Raw genomic sequence first — 21890 nt, 5'->3', positions numbered from 1 at the left:
CGATCCTTGTATCGTGGATCGATTTAACGAACCTGGTGGGTGCAATGGGAAGTATAAAAGGGGCGTGGTTTCCGGCATGCTTAATTAAAGGCGCAATACACCCCAAAATACGTCTGTTTATAGTCATTTTGCTTTACATTTTTAAAAACGTTGCACCTGTTTTTACTTACTCTACGTCTGTTTTTTAAAGTTGTTTTACACCTCTTTGTAGTTTAGTGTCTCTTTTTGTTGTATGGCATATTTTTGTAGTGGTTTTGCTGCCTTTATGGTCTTTTTGGTCTCTTTTTAGTAATTGTATGTGGTGCTTTAGTGGTGTTTTTTTTTTTTTTTTGTAGGTGTTCAAGTAATTGTATGTGGGGCTTTAGTGGTTTTTTTTTTTTTTTTTGTAGGTGTTCATCTATTCTTTCTTGTTCTGTGGCTTGTTTTGTATTTATTTGAGTGACTTTCCTTCACGGTTCTCTGGTCTGTTGGCCCAATGACCCCTTGGGCCTCTGGGCCTATGCCAGGTAGATCTGTTCAATAATCCATACATGCTTGTAGGAATAACAATGTATACCTGTTAATAACACCCAAAACAAAATCAGCAAAACTAAGATAATCATGAGAAAACAAGCCAACAAGCAAATAAAAATATTAATACCATGTGTAACATAAATAATACAGGCTACATAGTAAAACCCACACAACAAGCAGAATGACTGAAATAAATTTTAACAGTAGTTATCGTGGTCCTCAATCAAACTGTAACTGAACATTACCGATTTTTAAAAACTCCACTTTCAGATCCACTTGCTTCTGTGGAGTTTTCTGCCATAGGGCATGGTCTTTATCAGTGGATGAAGTTTCCTCATGTGTTGATGTGAATACTAAAGCTGCTGAATTATGTCACTTTTAGGCCTAAAAATAAAGCATGAAAATCATTTATGACCTTGAAACAGCTGTTTGACAAAATACTCTCAACTTAGTTCTAGCTTTTCCTGTAACAATTAATAGTAATAAAAATCTGCATATGATTTAGGGTACCGTTTGTCCATAATGAAGATATTTAATTCATTAAAAAGTTCTGACAAAAACAGTCCTCTTATCAAAGATTAAACATGCCATTTATTTAAGTGTTGTCACAGATCAATATTTAGATACATGTTTTACAAGAATATTAGTCACACTGTCTGTTTCTGAACAGCATTCTGGCCTAAAAAACTATACGAAAGGTTGACTTGATCATTTCATCCTCTTTGTTCGCCTCTTCCTACTCTCCTTGGATATCACCCCTCTCTTGCTCCCTGCCCTCCATCTCACCTCTCTCCTACCCTTCCCTCTCTTAGTCACCACATGGATGTGTCATTGTTTCTATCACTTTAGAGTTTCATGCCCGCTGAAGTGCAGTGAGGTGATCTCTGGAGCGCCAAAACGGTGCCAAGACACAAGATTCCCTCCTCTTCACCCCTTCCACCACCACATTCCCAGCGGATGGCACCGCTGACGCCATCCACAGCCAGGCCTGTGGGCCACGTGATGATGATAACCACACCTCCACGTGGACATAAAGCCTCAGGATGTATAAATGAGGGTGCAAAGGGAGGAGAGGAACCAGAACTGGACCAGACTAAGATGGAGCTCACTGGTGTTAACTGGATGCTTGCAGCTGCAGCGTTTCTTCTGTGGACCAGTGGTGGTTCTGCTGCACCCACTGAGTGCCACTTCAACTCCAGAGGTCAGACCCCATGCTTTAAAATCTCTCAGGTTACATCAAAGAAATTTTAAATCTGTGTTCTCAACTACATAAAACTGCATAGTTCTAAGACGTGATGTCATCTTCTTTGACTGCTTGTTCCAGCACTGTGTGTGTTCAAGGGGAGGCACTACTCACTGGGTGAAACCTGGATGGACAACACTTGTATGCAGTGCACCTGTCTGCACCCTGTTGGTGTTGGTTGCTGTGAGATGTAAGTACATAAACAACTTGTGTGGTTTGGTGTCCACGTGCCCTTTCATTCTTACTATACTACAGCCAGCTTGAGAGAGACTGAACAAAGCAGAATATGCTTCATATTAGTAAATATAAATTGATTTGTCTTCATGGGGAACAAAGCAGCGATATATGTTAGTGCTATTACTAATGTTATTACTAATGTAGACAGCATTTCTAACATAGCTTTCTCAATTGAAGCAGTTATATAATTTTACAGTGTATTTCATAGCTGATTATATATGTAAACATGTTTTGTTGAGTAATTAGTAAATAAAGCAATTAAATGTAGTGGATAGATAAAATGGAAGTAATGAAGTACAGTACAAATACCTCAAAACTACTTAAGTACAGTGAGGCAAATGTACTTTTCACTACTGGCACTTAAAGCTCAGGAGCATTTTGCTTTTATAAAGATCATTTTCTTGTAAATGTTGTTATACATGTTTTGAAAAATCTGCATCATCGCTCTCAACTGTTGGTGATGGCTGTTAATTTTCCTGTAGGTGCATCACTGTGACACTGTTAAATGAGCAAATACAAAAGAGTTTGTGAGGGGTTTACAGTTCACACTACAAAGAATAAAGTGGTGTGCATGGACAAGCTTTTTTGAAGACATACCACTGACCGATAAACTACAAAAAAACCAATCGAGTTTTATCCTTTACTTCTGTCTCTGTCCAGGGTGCATCGGCCGGTGGACTTTCCAGCATGGTGTCAGGTGCGGGTGGAACCAGTGACCTGCAAAGTGTCCCTTGTGCAGACAGCGGACCCCCGCCTGCCCTGCACCCCAGGTGAGGACGTCAAGGACCCCGGCCATGGATCACTTCAGCTGCAGCAACAGCTCGAGGGGTAGACAGACATTCCAGCTATCTGTTCAGTCTGTTTGTCTGTGAAACTCACTATTGTTGTTATATGTATCAGTAACTACTTTGTAGAAATATAAAACAGTAACAGCATCTAAACATTTTGACTTATATACTCAATGAAGGAAATGTGAGTGAAATTTGTCTGTGAATGTATATTTAAGCAGAACTGCAGTATTTTCCAGCAGAGGACTTAACACACTCACCACAGAAGGATGTATTACATTAACATAATTAGGTAATGTAGGTATTTACTTTCTTCAAACTTCTTTTGCAGTTTGTTTTGGTACTATAGAAAGATGCATAGCTTTATTTTTGTTTGGGGATTTTTCATGCCTAACAAATCAGTCTTTTGGGATTTTTATACTAAACCAAATTCCGTATCTTTAATTAATCCAAAAATGACTAGCAAAATTAAGGCAAATATATATATGTGTGTGTGTGTGTAACAAATTCTGAGTATGACCTGTTCTCTGCTGTAACTCATTTAAACTCTATATAAAATTCTTGTTCACAAACACAATTTATGTTCAATTCTGTGAAGCAGTCCCTTATACATAGTTTATGAAATTTAAAACACACTTTAATATTTCTCTTGGGAGTATTTACATCTCAGCACAGCCTTTGCTCAAACCGAAAGAAATACGGTTAAACAAAATATACTGAATAAGATGAGGATGAACAAGTGTACAAATGAATACAAGAATTAAATAAATACAGAAATGCACAACAACCACAGAGACAACCGCACTCCCATGGTTACCATGTGTTGATCTTCCTAAAAAAAAAAAAAAGATGTATTCAAAGTTTGAATGCAATGAAAAATGCATATGACCAAAGCAAAACATAGGTTGCACACAGACATAAACAAATGCTGGTTTTGCATATCTGGTGGAAACAGCACATCTTCTTTCCCAAAGTACAAAACTGAAACTGGTACTCACAATGCATAGCATTATAAGTACACACACGCACGCACTCAGGACCACGCAACTATCTGCCAATACCCTCTGAAATGCAGTATTATCTCATGGCCATCTCATATCCACAGTTTCACACATACAACAGTCAAATATTAATGCGATTGGTTCCTGTAAACTGTGACATATAGGAAGCCAAGACTGGGTTGGTAGGCAGGACTTTGATTGGCAGATCCCAGCTGAAGGTATCCACATCGACATGCTCTGCCCCGACCCAAACTGTGACCTCTGATTGGTTCTGAAGAACAATGGGCGGTTCCACTGGCTCCCGAGCAGTGACAAATTCAAAGTGCAGGCGCCACCTCAGGGTTACTGGACAAGAAGAATAAGATTCTGATGTTAAATTATGGATCTTGAAATGAGCAATTTCTTCTTTAGAGAAATGTTCTACAGTAAATGTGAGACTAAATCTAATCTTGTAGAATTTCATTCAGTTTCTTTCCAAAATTGAGCTGATGTCTAAAACGCATGCTGGATGCATTTCCTACTTCTAAAAAAATTTTTAAAGACAGTATTTTATATTCAGGAGCTAGCATTGTTTTTACATGAATGCTTGCTTGTTAACAGTTTTCTTCTCTCCCGCCTGTTACTGATACACTGATACTGTAGGTTTCTTGGTGTGTTATCATGTGAAAATGTCAGCAATGTGCACCACTTCACCCACATACTCGAGCATGTGCAAAAAATACAAACAAAACTGGGACTCACTCTTAAAAACACAGTATAACTACTACAGAGGCAACTTTGTCCCAACTTTTGTTTTCACAATATGTGACAGTAAAATATTCCCTATTTGATAAGTGAATGAATGTATTAACATCTGGTCTAACTAGATTGTGAAACATCCTATTAATTACAACACTGATCTAAAAGTCACTGTTCTGGATTCTGAGATTTCATGTTTTCACCATAAAGACAGATCATACACAGTAAATTAATTTCAGCTTTACCTGCAGTCTGTCCTCCACCACTGGTATGTGCTAACCATAGCAAGCATTTTACATGTGCTGCAGGCCGTTGCTTTTACATTAGCAGGCTAATTTGTTTAATCTTACCCAGGCTTCAGCCCTGCTGTGGAAATGCAAATCATAATAAACTCAAGGGTCTTTCACCCCAGGGACAGAACTAGGAATTTTAGGTCCTGGGAATAAAAAGTACCATGGACTTTCTGGTGGAAACACAGCTCATGTAAAGTGCCCTGAGATGATTTTTGTTGTGACTTGGTGCTATACAAATAATATTACATTGAACTAAATTGAACTTCAGCTGGCTGGTGACTGACCTATATCTGTGCTAAAACCTGGCGTGACGTTGAGGGGGATGGGGAGTGAAAAGTGGCTGGAGGCAGTGTGCAGGCATGACTCCAAGTGTCGTCCGTGTCCGGTCACACTGATTGCCTGGCCGGGACGCCGCTGGTACTGCTGCTGGATTTCTTCCTCACTCTGAAGGCTTACAGAATACTGGAAAACATACAGACAGGCAATTCACAAATTGATTAAAGGAAAACCTAACATTTTATGCAGCAGGGTACAAATAGAAAAACTGTAAAAACACCTGTAAGCAGGGAATGTCTCCCTCTGAGAAGTTGAATGTGCCAATGATATCCTCCCCAAGTCTGTAAACAGTCTTGAAAATGCAGAACTTTGCCACTTTCCCACGCACATTGGTGATATTAAACATGTCTGAGGAGAAAAGTTGTTCACAAGTCAAATACAGGCATCCACTTAAAAATGTAGAAAATGGTAATGAATAAAAGATTAGTTACAGAATACCAGTAATATTTAAAGCTACTTTAGCTAATTTCACTACTCTCTATTATCTGGAATCAGATTTATAATAATTAACTGAGGTTTTATTGTGAACTCTGCTAGTAATGAGCATTAGTTATTAGACTGTCAAGTGTGTGTTTCCATGCAGACTTTAACAGCCTGACAGGGAAGTCGGTCACCAGACAGCATTCAGTCCAAAAGGAACCTGCACCAGTCTGTGGAGTGACCTCATCACAGATGGACAGCTGGACTCTCCGACAGGTCAGTGCTTCAAAACAGATTGTGGAAGGGTGACACATGCATCTGTCTGACAAGTTGTTGTTTACTCAACAGAGAACAGCTAAAATGATTCAGTCGTTAGGGGACACTATTGGACTGAAACACCACCCAGGGGAATAAATACCTCCTGCTCACTACCAGTCAGACAGAACTGATGAAGCCTCTTGGATGAGAGGTGAAATGTCTTCTAACTAAAACTACATCTAGATACTTTCTCCTAAGTCTTTTCAGCATACTACGACCTGGATGACTGAGAATTTGCACGGACTGGCTGTTGTCAGGTTTGTGACCTTGGTGCAGCCGGTGGCGAAATAGAAAACACGCTGTCTGCTATTAGCCGAAGATCGTTAATAAGGTAAAGAAGCATCACTCTGTCCATCCATCATTCATAGTGCTTAACCCAAACAGGATTAGAGGGGGGCTGGAGCCAATCCCAGCTGACATTGGGCGAGAGGCGGGGTACACCTTGGACAGGTCACCAGTCTATCACAGGGCCAACACATAAAGACTTCTAGGCACAACTTATCACCAATCAACCTAAGCTGCATGCCTTTGGACTGCGGGAGGAAGCTGGAGTTTGTTTTGTTTCTTTAACCCAAAGTATGCCAGATGGGCAAGGGAGTACTTTTAGCAAATTTGAGTCCTTTGGCTGCTTTTAAAGGATAAGGTCAGTCATTTTCTATATTAATAGTATTTTCAACAATCCCCATACAGAGACTAAAACCAATAGTGAGGTTCCAGCTATTAGGGTCATTTAAAGCTTTTGGTGCAACATTTTTAATAAATATATGGGTCTGGTGTTTCATAATGAAGAAACACATCACCCAGTGCATCGGTGTGTTTCCCTGGTATGTTTTAAATAATTTTTGAACAAAGGAGTTCTAGGGCACAGAAAAAATTGTAAGATTTCACACAGTAACATGAAAACACTCAACTTAAAGACAATAAAATAGCAATTATAACAGAAACTGACAAAAGCAGAATGAGGCTTTGTGTTCAAAAACAAGTAATGTGAAATAACAGTGATTTAAACTACAGCAAGGGGCAGAGAGACAGAGAATGTGACTCACGTGGGGAGCGTCTTGAGGTGGTGACCATCAGCATGTCCAGTGCTCTCTCCAAAGGCCGAGCATCCCTGCGGCATGCTTCCTCTTCTTCCAAAAAGGGGTTGGAGGGAGAAACCTCATCATCCTGGGGAAATGCAGGCTCTGGCATGCCTACAGGTCAGATGAGAAGCCATCACACATTACATGCGCAAACTGTGACAGAAGTCACATGACAAGATTTTCACAAAATAAATCTGCCCCTTTCACTTAACACAAACATTTCTACAATAAGAAAAACATTACCAGTATTTGGCTGGCTGCTGTTGCTGTAGGTTTCCGCATTCTAATCTTCACTAACAATTAAAGTAACTATTTTACCACCCTTATGGTTACAAAGTGTAAGCGCCTCCCCTCAGTTGCACTGAAAGCTTTGAAGTGAAAAATTCAAACATATGAAATGAAAAGTGATCAAGAGTCATCTTACCTTGAAGAACCAGCACTCTGAAGGGAACCCGGAGTAGTTTGATAGGAGAGTTGACTCTCTGGCAGCCAATGGTAAGTTTGTAGACATATTTCACTGCCTGACCACGGAAACTAGGAGGACCATCACTGGGTACAAGCTCACTGTATGAATCTGTGGGAAAGTGAGTGAATACTGGACTGCTTACATCACAAACATATATGCCGACTTGTCACATACCATACTGTATGTGAAATGTTTCATGTCTTTAATGTAAAGGTGTTGTCTTTTAGACAAAAAGGCACTATGATTTTCATTAAATCTTTTAAAAGTATCATTAATTTGTCATAGTTTCATGCCATTCATTAAATTAATTACTTTAAATTTGTAGATTTTTAAAGATGTAAACATTTTTTAAATATAGTAAGCACAAGCGTACAAGTTTTACTCTCTCCAGGGTCCAGACGCAGGTCACAGAATAATATCTTGGGCGGTGTGTCCAGTACACACTGCCCACGTTCTCCTGTAGAGAGAGGAGTTAGTTTAGCAGAGACTCAAAGAATTTTATACATGAAGCAATAAGGATATTAACAGGAGGTTAATAATATCTAGGAACTTTTAAATCTTGGACTGAAGGCTTGTTGTATTTTAGTTTGCAGTGAAACCTATTTGTTTACATACTAATATGTAATGTAAATGTAATACAATGAATGTTTTGCATAACAGATCATGATTTCTGCTGATCTCTCAAGTGAAATCTTTTCCTCCTCCGTTTTGTCCCACTAACCTCTGCTTGGAATGAGCACTGTGTCGCTCTCAGCCTGAACATCTTGTTTGTTGCCCTGGGTTGGCAGGGCCACTCTGCCCTCACTGGCATGAAACTGGCAATGGATCTGGGCACTGGCCCATGCCAGCATCTCACTGGGACACATTGAGACAACAGCATTTACAGATTGCTCAGTTGAATGACTAATTTAAGTATCCTACAATACATGGTTCCCAGTCCATATGGGGTTATAAGAAACTAGATAACCAAGCTAATAGCATAACAAATCATGATGCAAAAATCCTGAAATTCTACCCCGATTACAAAATGACAAGAAAATGAAACATCATCTTATAAACAACATAGGTAACATTGTGATAGCCAATGTTTAGAAAACCAAACAAATCAAGGTTCTTAACATAGGCTCCTATTTTTTAATAGTACATCCCTCAGGTCCCTGCATGAGAGGCAATAAAATAAAAATAACTGATCACCTACCAATTATTTTCATTACTGATTAATCTACTTATTATTCTCTCAATTAATAATTTGGCCTAAAAAATAGAGTAAATATTACAAGTTCCCAAAGCCATTTGGGAACTTTGTTTTGTCTTCAAATGTAGCATTTTGGCCAGTCAGCAGTCTAAAACCCAAAGATATTCAAATCACTCTCAGAGAAGACAAACACACCAAGAGAATTCTCATTTGTAAAACTGAAAGGAAAAATGCTTGAAACTTTTTGCTTAAAAGACCAATTATCAAACTTGTTATCAGTTATTTTTCTGTCTAGTGACTAATTGGTTATTCAACAATACAGCCTTGTAAAGAACACACAAACGCCACTCTTCAGGAATAGCTTTAAGCTTCCCACGTGACTTGCTCATGTTAAGGTACCAGCTCTTAACTGTGCACACAGGAGCCTGTCTTTTCTACACATATGTTTTGTGAAGCTAAATTCCATAATTTGGGTTATCATTTCTTAATCTAGATATCCACCTCTCATTAACTTACGATATTTATATTATATTGCAAATTCAGAGAAAGAATCTGGCATCTTACATGTAATGTGCATGATTGAAGAGGTGAAAGGAATAAAAGCCAACCTGCTGGCAGAGGTAGAGAGGTGGGACATCGGGTTGGTGAACGTTATAAGACACTCCATTAGCTCCCCGGCCAGAAACACGGGGCCTCTGGCCATGGACGCCGCCACCTCGATCATCTGTATGTTTACAAAACATAAACGCTAAATTACGAAGACTACGGCCAACAGTATGAAGAATATGAACCTGCATTACTTTGTTTTGTTATTATAATAAAGTTAAAAGATAACGTTATGCTCTGTATTGACATGCCGCTATAGCGGTATGCTAGTCAGACTGAAGTTAACTTGTTTGGTCGTGTTTGCTAATAGCTGCTGTTTTCAGGGCAATTTAAACACATACCGTTGCCTCAAACGATGATACGGCAAGACAATACGGTGCCTTATCCTAAGGCACACCAGAACTTACTTCTCGAATAAAACAACACAAAACTTGACTGTCTTTTCAAATGAACAGACCATAGCTTATCAATTTAGTTAGCATAACAACTAGCTACAGTAATAAAAAAAAAAAAAAAAATCTGTTGATATGCTATAGCCTGTGTACGACCAATCACAAACAATAAGGGAAATAAAACTCGTAAAAACTGGTAACATATGTCAACAAACATATGTTCTTTGAGAATATTTTCTGTTTAACGTACCATCGAAGTCTCGAATTTATTTAAATTGTTGTAAAGGATAAAATGGCAGTGTAGAATTACAGTAAAGCTTTTTGGTTGGCCATTCAGAACCCGCCCCTTTGGCACAGCTGACGAAAGGTCGTCTGTTGTTATGGTAACTGGTAGGGTTCAATATTTATTACAAACATTTGCTTTTGCATATTAATGCACACATCATACATAATCAGTTTTATCACACTTTTATAAACTGAAATGTACTCAAATATATCAATATCTGTCAACTGGAGGGGGACATTTAAGCGTGTTGACGTTACCCCCACCACTTCAAATGGTATAGACTGCGTTGCGCTTTGCCAACTCATTGCACTTTAAATCCCCGAGTAATGCTTGTCAGGTATAATCCTATCACAATCTACTATTTTTCACTCCAAAATTTCGATCCATCTATTTAATAGCTATAAGGCTTATCTTGTAGACGGTCGCGGGAGGGGTGTGGAGGTATGCCCTAAAATGTGGACCTGCGAATCCTTTAATAAAGAGGCAGTATTTAGTGAGCGCCTAAGAGCCAAACTTGAGGAAAAAATATTACCGTGCTTATAAGTGATAAACCATCGGACGCTGTGCTAGCAGAAGCTACATTGCTATTCTACACGGCTGTAAAGAGAAACACTGGGAAGAAGCTCTCATTCTGGTATTTTAAAAAATAATCAATAATCATTTCTTTTTATATTGTTAATCACGACTGAGCAAAGTTCCGGTTCCTTGGCTTTAAAGGATAAAAAATCTGTAGCTTTCACTAACGTTACATGATTAAGGTGATATATTGTCAGTTTAGAGGTTTGCCGGTAACTTTCGGTTAGTGGAAATGCTTGCTGCACACCAAATGTGATCATTACAATCTAACAATTTCGTTTCATCCTGTTTGATCTCATTCTAGCATCGAGGTCTTCAATATCTCCTGTTGGCCTTTGGCTGTCATACATCCATTCAGCCAGCCAGCACTGCAGACAGCACACCCGGATTCCGGAGTATAAGCAAAGGTGGCATAGGGATCGGCGATGTGCAAATAGTCCAAGGGAAATATATATATATGTAAATATATTCACCTGTAGAGACTAAATATTCATGTATCCAATTTGAACCTTTTAATTGCATTTGGACCCGCTACATGAAGGAGCAATTATTTAACAATCTGTTCTTGTCCTGTGGGTATGCGGAACTTGTCAGCTGAGAACCTGTTTGCCTTAAGGGATAACTATTTTCACTTTACTGACGTAGTTAAAGATTTACAAGACATCTGTATCCGCCTCCTCACTGTTTTTGCTCCATGGTCAAGGTACACCTGCTGACAAAGAGTGGTGACAGGTCCTTGCTATTGGCAAACATCTGATTCTACATTCTGCAGCAACACTCTCTCAGTTCTCACTACCTTAAGAATCCTTCTGCTAGAAGTCCAGCTAAAATGACTACAGAGTGGGGTGAGAAATCCACAGCAGACCTCATGAGCAGATATGTCTCCAAAGAAATGGGATACGGAGTGCCCAGGGAAGGTTGGCGTATTTGTCTGGCACACGAGTTCAAGGAGAAGAGAAAGCCCTTTCAAGCAAAAGATATCTCGCTGTCCAACCTCTGGGAACACCTTGGCTTTGGGATCAGGTGAGATTTTCACTCCTGGCCACTAAATATACAAAACACTACAGCTGCACTACCAGTGTAGACTTAACTCTTATCCTCTTCTTATTCATTGTATTAATATTATGTAGATAGCAGATTAAGGAAACAAGACTTTTAGTCTCCTTTTAGTTTAGCACAGCTTCCTATATCTTAGTAATTGCCCACAGTGCCACATTTCCAAAAATTCACCAGATAAAAGGTTGATGCTGCCACAAGCTAGCATATCATATTTTCCAGACCCTAATTATAGAACAAAATGCAACAGTTAATTGTCTACATTGAGGCAGCTAGAAGCATTTATTTCAGCATTCACCACATTAACCCAGCGCATCTAAAATGGACAACAAAAGCTTACTGCCTTTGTTTTTCTCAACGCTGGCTAACGGAATGAGTTACCATCTGTTTTTGTCTCTGTATACAGCCTCAAACACCTTAAACACAGGTGTTTGAAAGGTTTGTTTGCAGCACTCTCAGCTCTCTGTTCAAGGCCAGTTCAGGATGCAGTTTATGTGGTGGTCGGTTATTCACAGCCCCATAAACATGACAGGAAACATTGCACAATCGCAAACAGCTGAAATGTCTGCTTATAAGGACAGGGGGAAAATGCAGCATAGATCCTATCACGTCACTGGAGTTTGTTTTCTCAACAACCTGCTGACATCTGAGATGCAAAAGTAGTACATTCTGCAGCTTTAGTGGATTGTCGGGTGCTAGCAACACTCTCTCTCAATTTTCATTTAAATCCTGAGAGCGTGGCTGGATTGAGGAGTCTTTGGCTGTGTGTCAAAATGTGATAGTCATCTGTAAGTCATCAGGCCTGAGTGTGCTTCTTGTTGATCGCTTGTGTGTAGCAGAATAACACAGGTGAGGTGATAAGACATCGGGTCCATGCCTTGAGAAAATAACAGCATATGTGTTATTTCAATATGTATAAGATATCGTGCTCCACTAAGCACTGTACCAACCACAGACTTTCTTCACTTTTAAGTTATTGCTGGAAAGCAAACATCCTGGACTCATGTTAGGCTGATGGAAACAAGAAGTCCATTCCCACTGCTAATGTAAAGTGTGTCTCAGTTGACTTTATCACCATGGCAACATTTGTTAATTATTACACAGATTAATGAGGTGGTTGCTGTGCAATAGGAGGATATTACTTAGAGAGTTATACAAGGGTTTAGTATTAAACCCAGGTAGAGACACACTTTTCAGCTCTTTATCATTTGAGTGAGAGGTGCAGCAATGTGGGATTATTATAATTGAAAAATAAATGTAGTTGCCACCAGTGAAATGCTTGCTTGCATAAATAAACAATGTAAGGCAAAAGAGCCATTATTGTTAGAAAAATACAGTAAGTTGAGTTGTTCTCCTTTTTTACTGTATACTGTACCTAACACAAATAACTAGTTAAATATGTTAAGAGGAGAGAGTAAGAGAAATGTATAATCACACCTGGCACAGGTATAAAGGTTTAGCTCAGATTTAAAACCTTGTCTGCAACCTTATCCTACTCCAGTGACTTGAGTAAGGACTGATTTGTTTTGCACCAAAACCTTCTACTTGGCATTTACTAGCCTTGTGTCTCCTCAGTGTAGACCAGTATTTCTACCTAAATCTTCCCAGTGTGTTTGTCACTGGACATGAATTAGTAGGGCTTTTTGCTGTTCAGGCTGCTTGAGGTACTGGTTTTAGCTGTGGTGGTTAACAAGATGGCAGCTTGAACAAACGGCTTCAGGTTAGCATACTTGGCCTGTAGAAACAGGACCACTGTTTGGATTCCAGCTGAGCTGCAGTGCAGCAAAATCCCAACAACAATGTAACCTGAAATGACGTAAAATTACATGCTTTAACTGATCCTATTCATCTCCTGAGTGGAGCTGTGTTGACAGGCAACTATTGTTTCTCTGGACGGAGTGTTCTTGTGAAGTTATTATGTGCAGGGCAGGGAGGTGCAGCATTGTTGCACAGTAATTTTGCAGTTGCACAGGATCCTCCTCATAATGAGTACAAAGCTCTTTTGTGGCTGAAACATTATTAATTTTTCTGGTGTGTAAACAAAGTTATAATCCTTAAAGCAACAATTAGAATCTGCTTCACTGGCCAGGTGTGTCGGACACACAAGGAATTTGACTCTGGTACATCGGCTCTCAATGTGCATGTACATATCCCCATGCAAGGGGCAAGTAAACAGTAAACCAACATAAGGATGTGTAGTACAACAAAATAAGCTAAAGATTTTTGCGGGGGCAACTCTATTGTACTAACAACACATATTTGGTGACCCTGTCATTTCGGCATCTTGACGCCCAAATTCGCACACACTGTTGTGTGCATCTAAAACAGTTTGTCAGATGGACTTGGAACAGGGAGACTAGGGTGTTGGTAATAATACTGCTTTGACATTACCTGTTCTGCCCTCAAAAAGAAATGTATGTAGTGGCCAGTTAACCAAACAGGAAGCAAGGTCAGAAATCACAGCACCTGCAAAGTAACTCTTTAATCAATGGTGTCGTTCACTAACCTATCTGTGTTCTGTAAATATGTTATGGCCATTCTGTGCAATGTGACATTACATGTCTTGCTTATTTTAGTTTAGTCAGTTTTGCTTTTTCCTGACGCCCTACAAGGACCACTAAAGTCCAAGGGCTCTGCTTTGGAAATACATGCACTAAGGTACAGTTTATTGAGACTTTAATGTGATGTAGACTAAACATAATGAGGGTTATTATCAGCACTGTAGCCAGGTCTGTGCTGGACTATAGGCCAGTCTAATGAAATACACGTACTCAGCCAATCTACCATGTTGGAGGTCAGAGCTCTCAGCATAAACAGATTCTTTCCTGTGATGTTGAACTTCTAAACCTCTGACCTCAGGCTCTAGGAGCTTTTGGAGACCTTTGTAACATAGCCTAATTAATATTTTACACTACAACCCAGGTGTGATAGCAAGTGCTGCACCTAAACCTACACGTACATACAGTATACTCATACAGTATACTCATAAAATAGTGGCCACATTGACTTAACTCTCTTCATCTTACAAGTGCTTCCCTCTTTTTTCTGTCTTTGTGTATGTGTATTGTCAATTGTCCACTGTTGGTTCTCGTTCTGAATGAGAGGACAAACGGCTGTAGCTGTTTTCAACTGACTATGAATAGAGAAAAATAAACAAGCAAGGGCAAAAATCATGATAATTAAATACACGTATGTATGCGTGGGGTGGGAAATTGTAAACCTTTTGGAAATTTATGAGCATCCCTACTCAGTTCTCTTTAACATGTGACTATTTAGGGTATGATGCCTTCACATCATGTCCAACAGTGGTATATCTCACTCTGTTTCCAAATATTTGTTGATTTCCTCACTTGATTTCAGCCGATTTCATCCTTTCACACTTGCATCCGTCCACATAAGGTAACCAGTGTACTGTATATGTGTTCATCCAGGTATTTAAAATGGTGGTACAAGAAAACCCAGGTGGAAAAGAAAACTCCATTCATTGATGTACTTCATTCCCAACCCTTGCTTCAAATATATGGTGAGTTCAGGTTTATCGTACAACAAGCTCAAGTAATCAAACACGGACACATTATTTACTTAAAGCAAGCAGTTTTCTGATTCTGTTTCAGTTCTGATCAGTACTTGTCTTTATCTTAGACAAAAACCTAATTTCACCTAAAAGTATCTGAAAAGCTACTTTTCCAAATTTGTTTTCTAAGTCTAAAAGACCAATGTTTCCGGCCCCTCCATCGAAGCTTTTTTGTAACTTGTTTTGTTATAAAGTATTTTGCTGTCTCACATAGGAGAGCCAGTGATCAAAGGTGAACACACATATTTACTTCTCAAATAGCTCTGGCTTAACCATTAATCTGTTCAGTGCTGGTTTTTCTTTCCACCGGTGTTGATACTGTACCCTCATTTACAGGGGCTCCTCTGGGTGGTATTGGTGGAGGTACCATCACGAGAGGTTGGAGAGGGGAGTTCTGCAGATGGCAACTTAACCCTGGAATGTACCACTACAAAACTGTCACAGTCAACCAGGTATATAGGATATTAAATACACTTAGACTTGTGTGAAAGCACATAAATGACGACTTAGTTGAAGGATATTTATCCTTTTTTTTTTGGTCTCTTAGAGTCACGTACAACGGTTTACTGACTAATCTGAGTAAACAAAGGCCGACAACTATTATAATATACCTCTGATAAGCAGTCGCTTATCTCTAGACTTGTCATAAAAAAGAGGAACGACCTTATGGTTGTAACAGTTGCTGGCAACTAGTCTGCATTTATGGATCTGTTTTGATTCTCCTATTCATGTGGCAAACTGACCAAAGGTTACCAACAAAATTTGACATCAGACTTTTTCCAATACTTTTATGGAAAAATACTTTCCCATTAAGAGTTTAATGCTGTACTTTAAACTTTAACATTAACACAGTCACTCAAAAGAAACAAGGATGCTATCCGCTGTTATGCACCAAAACTCAACATTCACACAGGAATGCACCTATTTTTAGATGAGACGGAGGATCTTTACTGACAACAGACGACTAGAACTCAAAGCATGACATGTTTCAAGGAAAGGGTGTGACTGTTTCTGGAAATACTCGGTCTCTCGCCATCACTATTGTGCTCTTCTTCTTCTGAATGGACAACCAGCAGCCAGACGGACATTCATGTTTAGCCGTGCACAGAGAGAAACAGCTAATTCAAGGGGGACGTACACTAAAATGTAAATAACACATTTCATAAAAATCTCTTTTTTTATGGTCTCATCTCCTAACATGCACATTAAAGTTGAGGTAAAGCAAAATCAGTTATCTGTTTCTAAACACATTATACATTTGACATTTTATGATCTGCTTCTGTCACTCAGTGGTATATGATAAAATGCTCGTGTAGATTCCTTGTGCATTAGCACCAGCCCCAGCATTTCAGAGCAGAAAATACTCCTTATATTTTCATTATTTTGAAAGCTAAATTTATATACTCATTCCAATTTGGCTGGGTGGTTAACACATTTTCCTGTGGTGCGACAGAACATATTTATTGTTACGTTACCAAAACATGAAGTCACTATTACGTTAACATGTTCTTTTGCTACACTTTCTCTTCCTTAGTTCACAGTTTGTTTGCGTCGTGGAGGACAAACGATTTACCAGCAGGTGCTCTCCGTAGAGCGCCCTCACTCATTACAAGGCTGGAACTGGGGCTACTGTGGGGAATATGCCTTCTACCATGCCCTGTACCCCCGTGCCTGGACTGTCTACCACCTGCCAGGACAGAACGTCACCTTAACCTGCAGACAGATTTCCCCCGTCATCCCCCATGACTACCAGGTAACTGTGGCCTCCCTGGATTTCATAGGTTTGTGGTAATTTAAAAAGTATCACCGTTACATAATTTGTCTAACTGAGAGCACTGACATGTATCAACATTAATTTAAAAAAGTCTGGCACTTGTTGGGCTACAATTAAAACATTTAATTATAACAAGTCAGTTTGAATTAAAATTGTCCAAATGTAAGGTTCAGTGTTCAGCATTTATCGTTTGTTATTACTTTCTGTCTAGCCATTTATTCAGTTACAGAAAATAAAACCCTTCTAACAGGCTACTTGAACACATGTATTGCTGTTAGGCTGCAAGTAGATGGTAAATTAGTAATTTTATATGCTAACATGTTGGTTTTACAGAGGTTATTCCAACATATACAGTATTGTTCAAAATAGTAGCAGTACAATGTGACTAACCAGAATAATCCAGGTTTTTAGTATATTTTTTATTGCTACATGGCAAACAAGTTACCAGTAGGTGCAGTAGATTCTCAGAAAGCAAACAAGACCCAGCATTCATGATATGCACGCTCTTAAGGCTGTGCAATTGGGCAATTAGTTGAAAGGGGTGTGTTCAAAAAAATAGCAGTGTCTGCCGTTGACTGTACAAACACAAAACTATTTTGTACAAACGTTTTTGTTTCTAGGATTTAGCAATCCTGTGAATCACTAAACTAATATTTAGTTGTATGACCACAGTTTTTTATAACTGCTTCACATCTGTGTGGCATGGAGTCAACCAACTTGTGGCACCTTTCAGCTGTTATTACACTCCATGATTCTTTAACAACATTCCACAATTCATTTACATTTCTTGGTTTTGCTTCAGAAACAGCATTTTTGATATCCCCCGCAAAGTCCCTCTGTTAAAAAAAAGGCACGTGCAGAAGAGGTTACAATTTGCCAAAGAACACATCAACTGGCCTAAAGAGAAATGGAGGAACATTTTGTGGACTGATGAGAGTAAAATTGTTCTTTTTGGGTCCAAGGGCCACAGACAGTTTGTGAGACAACCCTCAAACTCTGAATTCAAGCCACAGTACACAGTGAAGACAGTGAAGCATGGTGGTGCAAGCATCATGATATGGGCATGTTTCTCCTACTATGGTGTTGGGCCTATTTATCGCATACCAGGGATCATGGATCAGTTTGCATATGTCAAAATACTTGAAGAGGTCATGTTGCCTTATGCTGAAGAGGACATGCCCTTGAAATGGTTGTTTCAACAAGACAATGACCCCAAACACACTAGTAAACGAGCAAAGTCTTGGTTCCAAACCAACAAAATTAATGTTATGGAGTGGCCAGCCCAATCCCCGGACCTTAATCCAATCGAGGACTTGTGGGGTGATATCAAAAATGCTGTTTCTGAAGCAAAACCAAGAAATGTAAATGAATTGTGGAATGTTGTTAAAGAATCATGGAGTGTAATAACAGCTGAAAGGTGCCACAAGTTGGTTGACTCCATGCCACACAGATGTGAAGCAGTTATAAAAAACTGTGGTCATACAACTAAATATTAGTTTAGTGATTCACAGGATTGCTAAATCCTAGAAACAAAAACGTTTGTACAAAATAGTTTTGTGTTTGTACAGTCAAAGGCAGACACTGCTATTTTTTTGAACACACCCCTTTCAACTAATTGCCCAATTGCACAGCCTTAAGAGCGTGCATATCATGAATGCTGGGTCTTGTTTGCTTTCTGAGAATCTACTGCACCTACTGGTAACTTGTTTGCCATGTAGCAATAAAAAATATACTAAAAACCTGGATTATTCTGGTTAGTCACATTGTACTGCTACTATTTTGAACAATACTGTACATCTCCTTTCTCTCAGGACTCTAGTCTCCCAGTGGCAGTATTTGTGTGGGACATAGAAAACAAGAACGACTATGATCTGGATGTGTCCATCATGTTCACTATGCTCAACGGTTCGGGACTCAAGGATGACAAAAGTGGGGGGCACTGGAACGAACCATTCCATTTGGAGAAGGATGGGGAGGCAGTGTCTGGCGTCTTGCTACACCACTGCACTACAGCAAACCCTTACACTCTGTGCATCGCAGCCAGAGAACAGGTTTGATTTGGCACCTTAAAGCGGGTTTTTGTAGTAGGTTGCTAATCTTTGCTTAAGCATTTTCCAGGGAATAAAATCAAGATTTCAGACAACAGTCTCTGTTATTTGGAAGTAGATTTATAATAATCAACTGAAGGTTCTTTTTGTGTGAAATCTGCTAGTAATGAGCATTAGTTATAGCCTTAGTTTTTAGATTACCAAGTGTGTGTATGTGTGTGTTTGATTGCACACTTCAACAGCCTGACAGGGAGGTCAGTCACCAGACAGCGTTCAGTCCAAAAGGAATCTGCAGCGGTCTGTGGGGGGATCTCATCACTGATGGACGGCTGGACTCTCCAACAGGTCAGTGACTGATCTAAACATATTTTAAACAGGCTCACTTATGAAAACGCATTTAGGGCTTGAGAATAACAATAACATTTTTGACAGAGATGCCACCTATGCCCTCTTCTAACCGCCTTCAGTAACCTCTCATCCTTCTCTGTCTTACCTCTACAGGCTCCAGTCCGCCAACACCAAAGGGAGACAAGGTTGCAGCTGCATTGGCTGTGGGCTGCTTGGTACGGGCTCAGAGCCATAACAGTCTGGAGTTCTGCCTGGCCTGGGACATGCCTAAAGTTACCTTTGGCTCTAGAGAGAGGGAACACCTCAGGTACATCAAATGCAAATGAAATACACAGATAGTATGTTTCTCTGCAGATATGTAAGCAAGCTGGAGATGTCAGCGTGACTAAAATGTGCTGACAAAATACTCTAAACATTTAAAGTTTCAGTTCTACTGTGTTTAGGATAGCTTTTTCAGATGGCTGTGATTATCATATCATGTTTGCCTTAAAGTAAGGTCATCATTAAATAACAGCAGCCTTGCCTTCGTAAGGTCATCATTAAATAACAGCAGCCATCTTGCCTTTGTCGTCTAAGTGAGTTAGCCGTACTGGTCTTATTTGTACTGCTGTTGACTGGGCTTTCCCTTGGCTTCGTTTGCTCTGTTGTCACAATTCTTTGTTGCAGTGCAAAAAGACCATGCCTCTTCTTGACTTTCTCGGTTGTGGTGGTTTGGGGTAGGCTGTCCATCCTGCTCCAGTCAAGTTTCAGTTCGACTTTTGCTTAAAGCCGCAGAGTGTAGTTTAAAACACTTCTCTTCCATGTTGCAGAGCATCAGGCCCAACTGAAAATGACACAACTCTAACCTCTAAAATGACTTATCTAGTAATGGAATGCAGAACTTAGACTTACAAGGATGCTTTTAAAATGTTGAATTATTTGAAATTCATTGTTTTCTGCTTTTAGATTTGTTGCATTTGTCAATGACCATGAAGAATTCTTATGTTATCCTCTTCCGCTTGTGGCTTTTCTGTTTCCAGGAGATACACTCGCTACTTTAGCACCAAAGGGGATGCGTCCCCCTCTCTCAGTCACTACGCCCTATCACACTACAGACAGTGGGAGAAGTGTATTCTAGAGTGGCAGAGGCCAATTCTACAGGACAGGTAAACAACAGCGTGATCCTTCACAACTCTTAAAGTTCTGGAGGTTGAATGAGAAATTATGACCAGTCAGCACAACCAAAGGTGATGAATTATAATGTACAGCTGGTCTATCACAGCATACATCCCATTCATTTTTTTTAAACCTTGAATATTTAAAATGATTGCCTGTTCACCTCAGCAGGTAAACACTCTTTTCACCTTGTATTTTACTTGTCTGTTGCAGTTCTCTGCCCTCCTGGTACAAGTCAGCCCTGTTTAATGAGTTGTACTATGTGGTGGATGGAGGGACAGTGTGGGTGGAGCTATCAGAGGACACTGATGTCAGTGGCGGCTTACGCAGCGAGGATGGGGGCCTTCCAGCTCAGCCTGCTGTCATCAAGGAGTACGGCCGTTTTGCCTACTTAGAAGGCAAGTACTGAGGGAAAATAGCCATTAGTTTGCAAGACTAGGCCTGCACTTTAGAGACCAGTTAATCAATTAAATGATTGATGGAAAATTAAATTAGCAGTTATTCTCATAATTAACTATTACAGGCAATACTGTCATACATTAAATGATTCCAGCTTCTCTAATATGACAGTTTTGCCAGTTTTATGTCACTATAAGCTGGATAGGTTTGGGTTTTGGACTAAAGACATCACCTGGGGATCTTTTTTTTGATACTGAATACACAAAACAGTCAATCAACAAAGTAATTGTCAGAATAATTGATAATGAAAATAACAGGCACAGCCCTACTGCATTGTATCAGTTTACATTTTGGTCACATTCTAGACCTTCACTGATTGTAGCACACGACTAATAATGTGACATATCTGGTAGGAAACGTAAATAAAAATGACCGAGTAGCAAACTGAATTTTCTTACCATTGTTTGCCTGGTCATTTATGCTAATACTGACAGTTTGGGTGTCGTGGTTGCACGCCTTGCTCTCAACAATATACCAAAATATAGACATGGTCGCAACTGAAATGAACATGGCCCTTGTGCATGATTTTGGTTCACATGCATTCAAAAACATCTGTGACACACATAAGAGAACATCAAAACTGACATGCTTTCAGCTACAGCACAAACATTAACACACACTTTTTTTTTTTTAAGAAACATGCACTACTTAAAATGTTATATTAAATATTTAATGTTGGCAAAAGTGAAAAGAAATACAGTATCTGTCTCGGTTAAATGTGTGTTTATGAACCCATGTTACAGAGCTATTATTGTTTCCCAGGTCAGGAGTACAGAATGTACAACACGTATGACGTGCACTTCTACGCTTCCTTTGCACTTATCATGCTTTGGCCCAAAATTGCCTTGGGTGTGCAATATGATATCGGTGAGTGAAGTGCTATTACCTCAGAATTTGATCAATTATTTAAGCATTGCATTTCACAAGGAGCAGTACCAGGGCTGAGTTGTAAGCGTTAATCTCTTTTCAGCTGGCAGTGTGGTTCA

General features: G+C 39.5%; 3 protein-coding genes across 4 annotated transcripts in view; 2 read left to right on the top strand and 1 right to left on the bottom strand.

The window, feature by feature from the left end:
- The first annotated feature begins 1 nt into the window (after position 1).
- msmp1 (microseminoprotein, prostate associated 1) lies at positions 2 to 3614 on the top strand. Its single transcript, XM_020619666.1, has 4 exons — positions 2 to 35; positions 1363 to 1714; positions 1838 to 1946; positions 2654 to 3614. Exons 2-4 carry the CDS (start codon positions 1471 to 1473, stop codon positions 2823 to 2825), a joined length of 525 nt encoding a protein of 174 aa, XP_020475322.1. The 5' UTR covers positions 2 to 35; positions 1363 to 1470; the 3' UTR covers positions 2826 to 3614.
- rgp1 (GP1 homolog, RAB6A GEF complex partner 1) lies at positions 3407 to 9983 on the bottom strand. Of its 2 annotated transcripts, none has more exons than XM_020619664.1 (9): positions 9879 to 9983; positions 9239 to 9354; positions 8157 to 8290; positions 7809 to 7892; positions 7394 to 7543; positions 6934 to 7080; positions 5370 to 5497; positions 5098 to 5275; positions 3407 to 4127 (listed from the first exon to the last, which is right to left on the bottom strand). In XM_020619664.1, exons 1-9 carry the CDS (start codon positions 9879 to 9881, stop codon positions 3904 to 3906), a joined length of 1164 nt encoding a protein of 387 aa, XP_020475320.1. In that variant the 5' UTR covers positions 9882 to 9983; the 3' UTR covers positions 3407 to 3903. The 2 variants fall into 2 exon arrangements, with proteins under 2 accessions (XP_020475320.1, XP_020475321.1); XM_020619665.1 differs by lacking the exon at positions 9879 to 9983 and adding an exon at positions 9578 to 9742.
- A 275-nt stretch (positions 9984 to 10258) lies between these two features.
- gba2 (glucosidase, beta (bile acid) 2) overlaps positions 10259 to 21890 on the top strand; it is a 17622-nt gene continuing 5990 nt past the window's right edge. The window contains exons 1-13 of the mRNA XM_020619667.1: positions 10259 to 10548; positions 10795 to 10949; positions 11194 to 11513; positions 14978 to 15069; positions 15457 to 15572; positions 16655 to 16873; positions 18706 to 18945; positions 19185 to 19287; positions 19444 to 19597; positions 20310 to 20435; positions 20659 to 20843; positions 21667 to 21771; positions 21882 to 21890. The exon at positions 21882 to 21890 is cut by the window's right edge and continues 99 nt beyond it. Coding sequence (XP_020475323.1) covers positions 11320 to 11513; positions 14978 to 15069; positions 15457 to 15572; positions 16655 to 16873; positions 18706 to 18945; positions 19185 to 19287; positions 19444 to 19597; positions 20310 to 20435; positions 20659 to 20843; positions 21667 to 21771; positions 21882 to 21890 — 1543 coding nt within the window. The 5' untranslated portion in view covers positions 10259 to 10548; positions 10795 to 10949; positions 11194 to 11319. The remainder of the gene's footprint in view (positions 10549 to 10794; positions 10950 to 11193; positions 11514 to 14977; positions 15070 to 15456; positions 15573 to 16654; positions 16874 to 18705; positions 18946 to 19184; positions 19288 to 19443; positions 19598 to 20309; positions 20436 to 20658; positions 20844 to 21666; positions 21772 to 21881) is intronic.

Source organism: Monopterus albus, unplaced genomic scaffold (assembly GCF_001952655.1).
Source record: "Monopterus albus unplaced genomic scaffold, M_albus_1.0 scaffold225.1, whole genome shotgun sequence".
NCBI lineage: Eukaryota > Metazoa > Chordata > Actinopteri > Synbranchiformes > Synbranchidae > Monopterus > Monopterus albus.
Note: the sequence above shows the minus strand (reverse complement) of the source record. Positions and strands in the feature narration are given on the sequence as shown.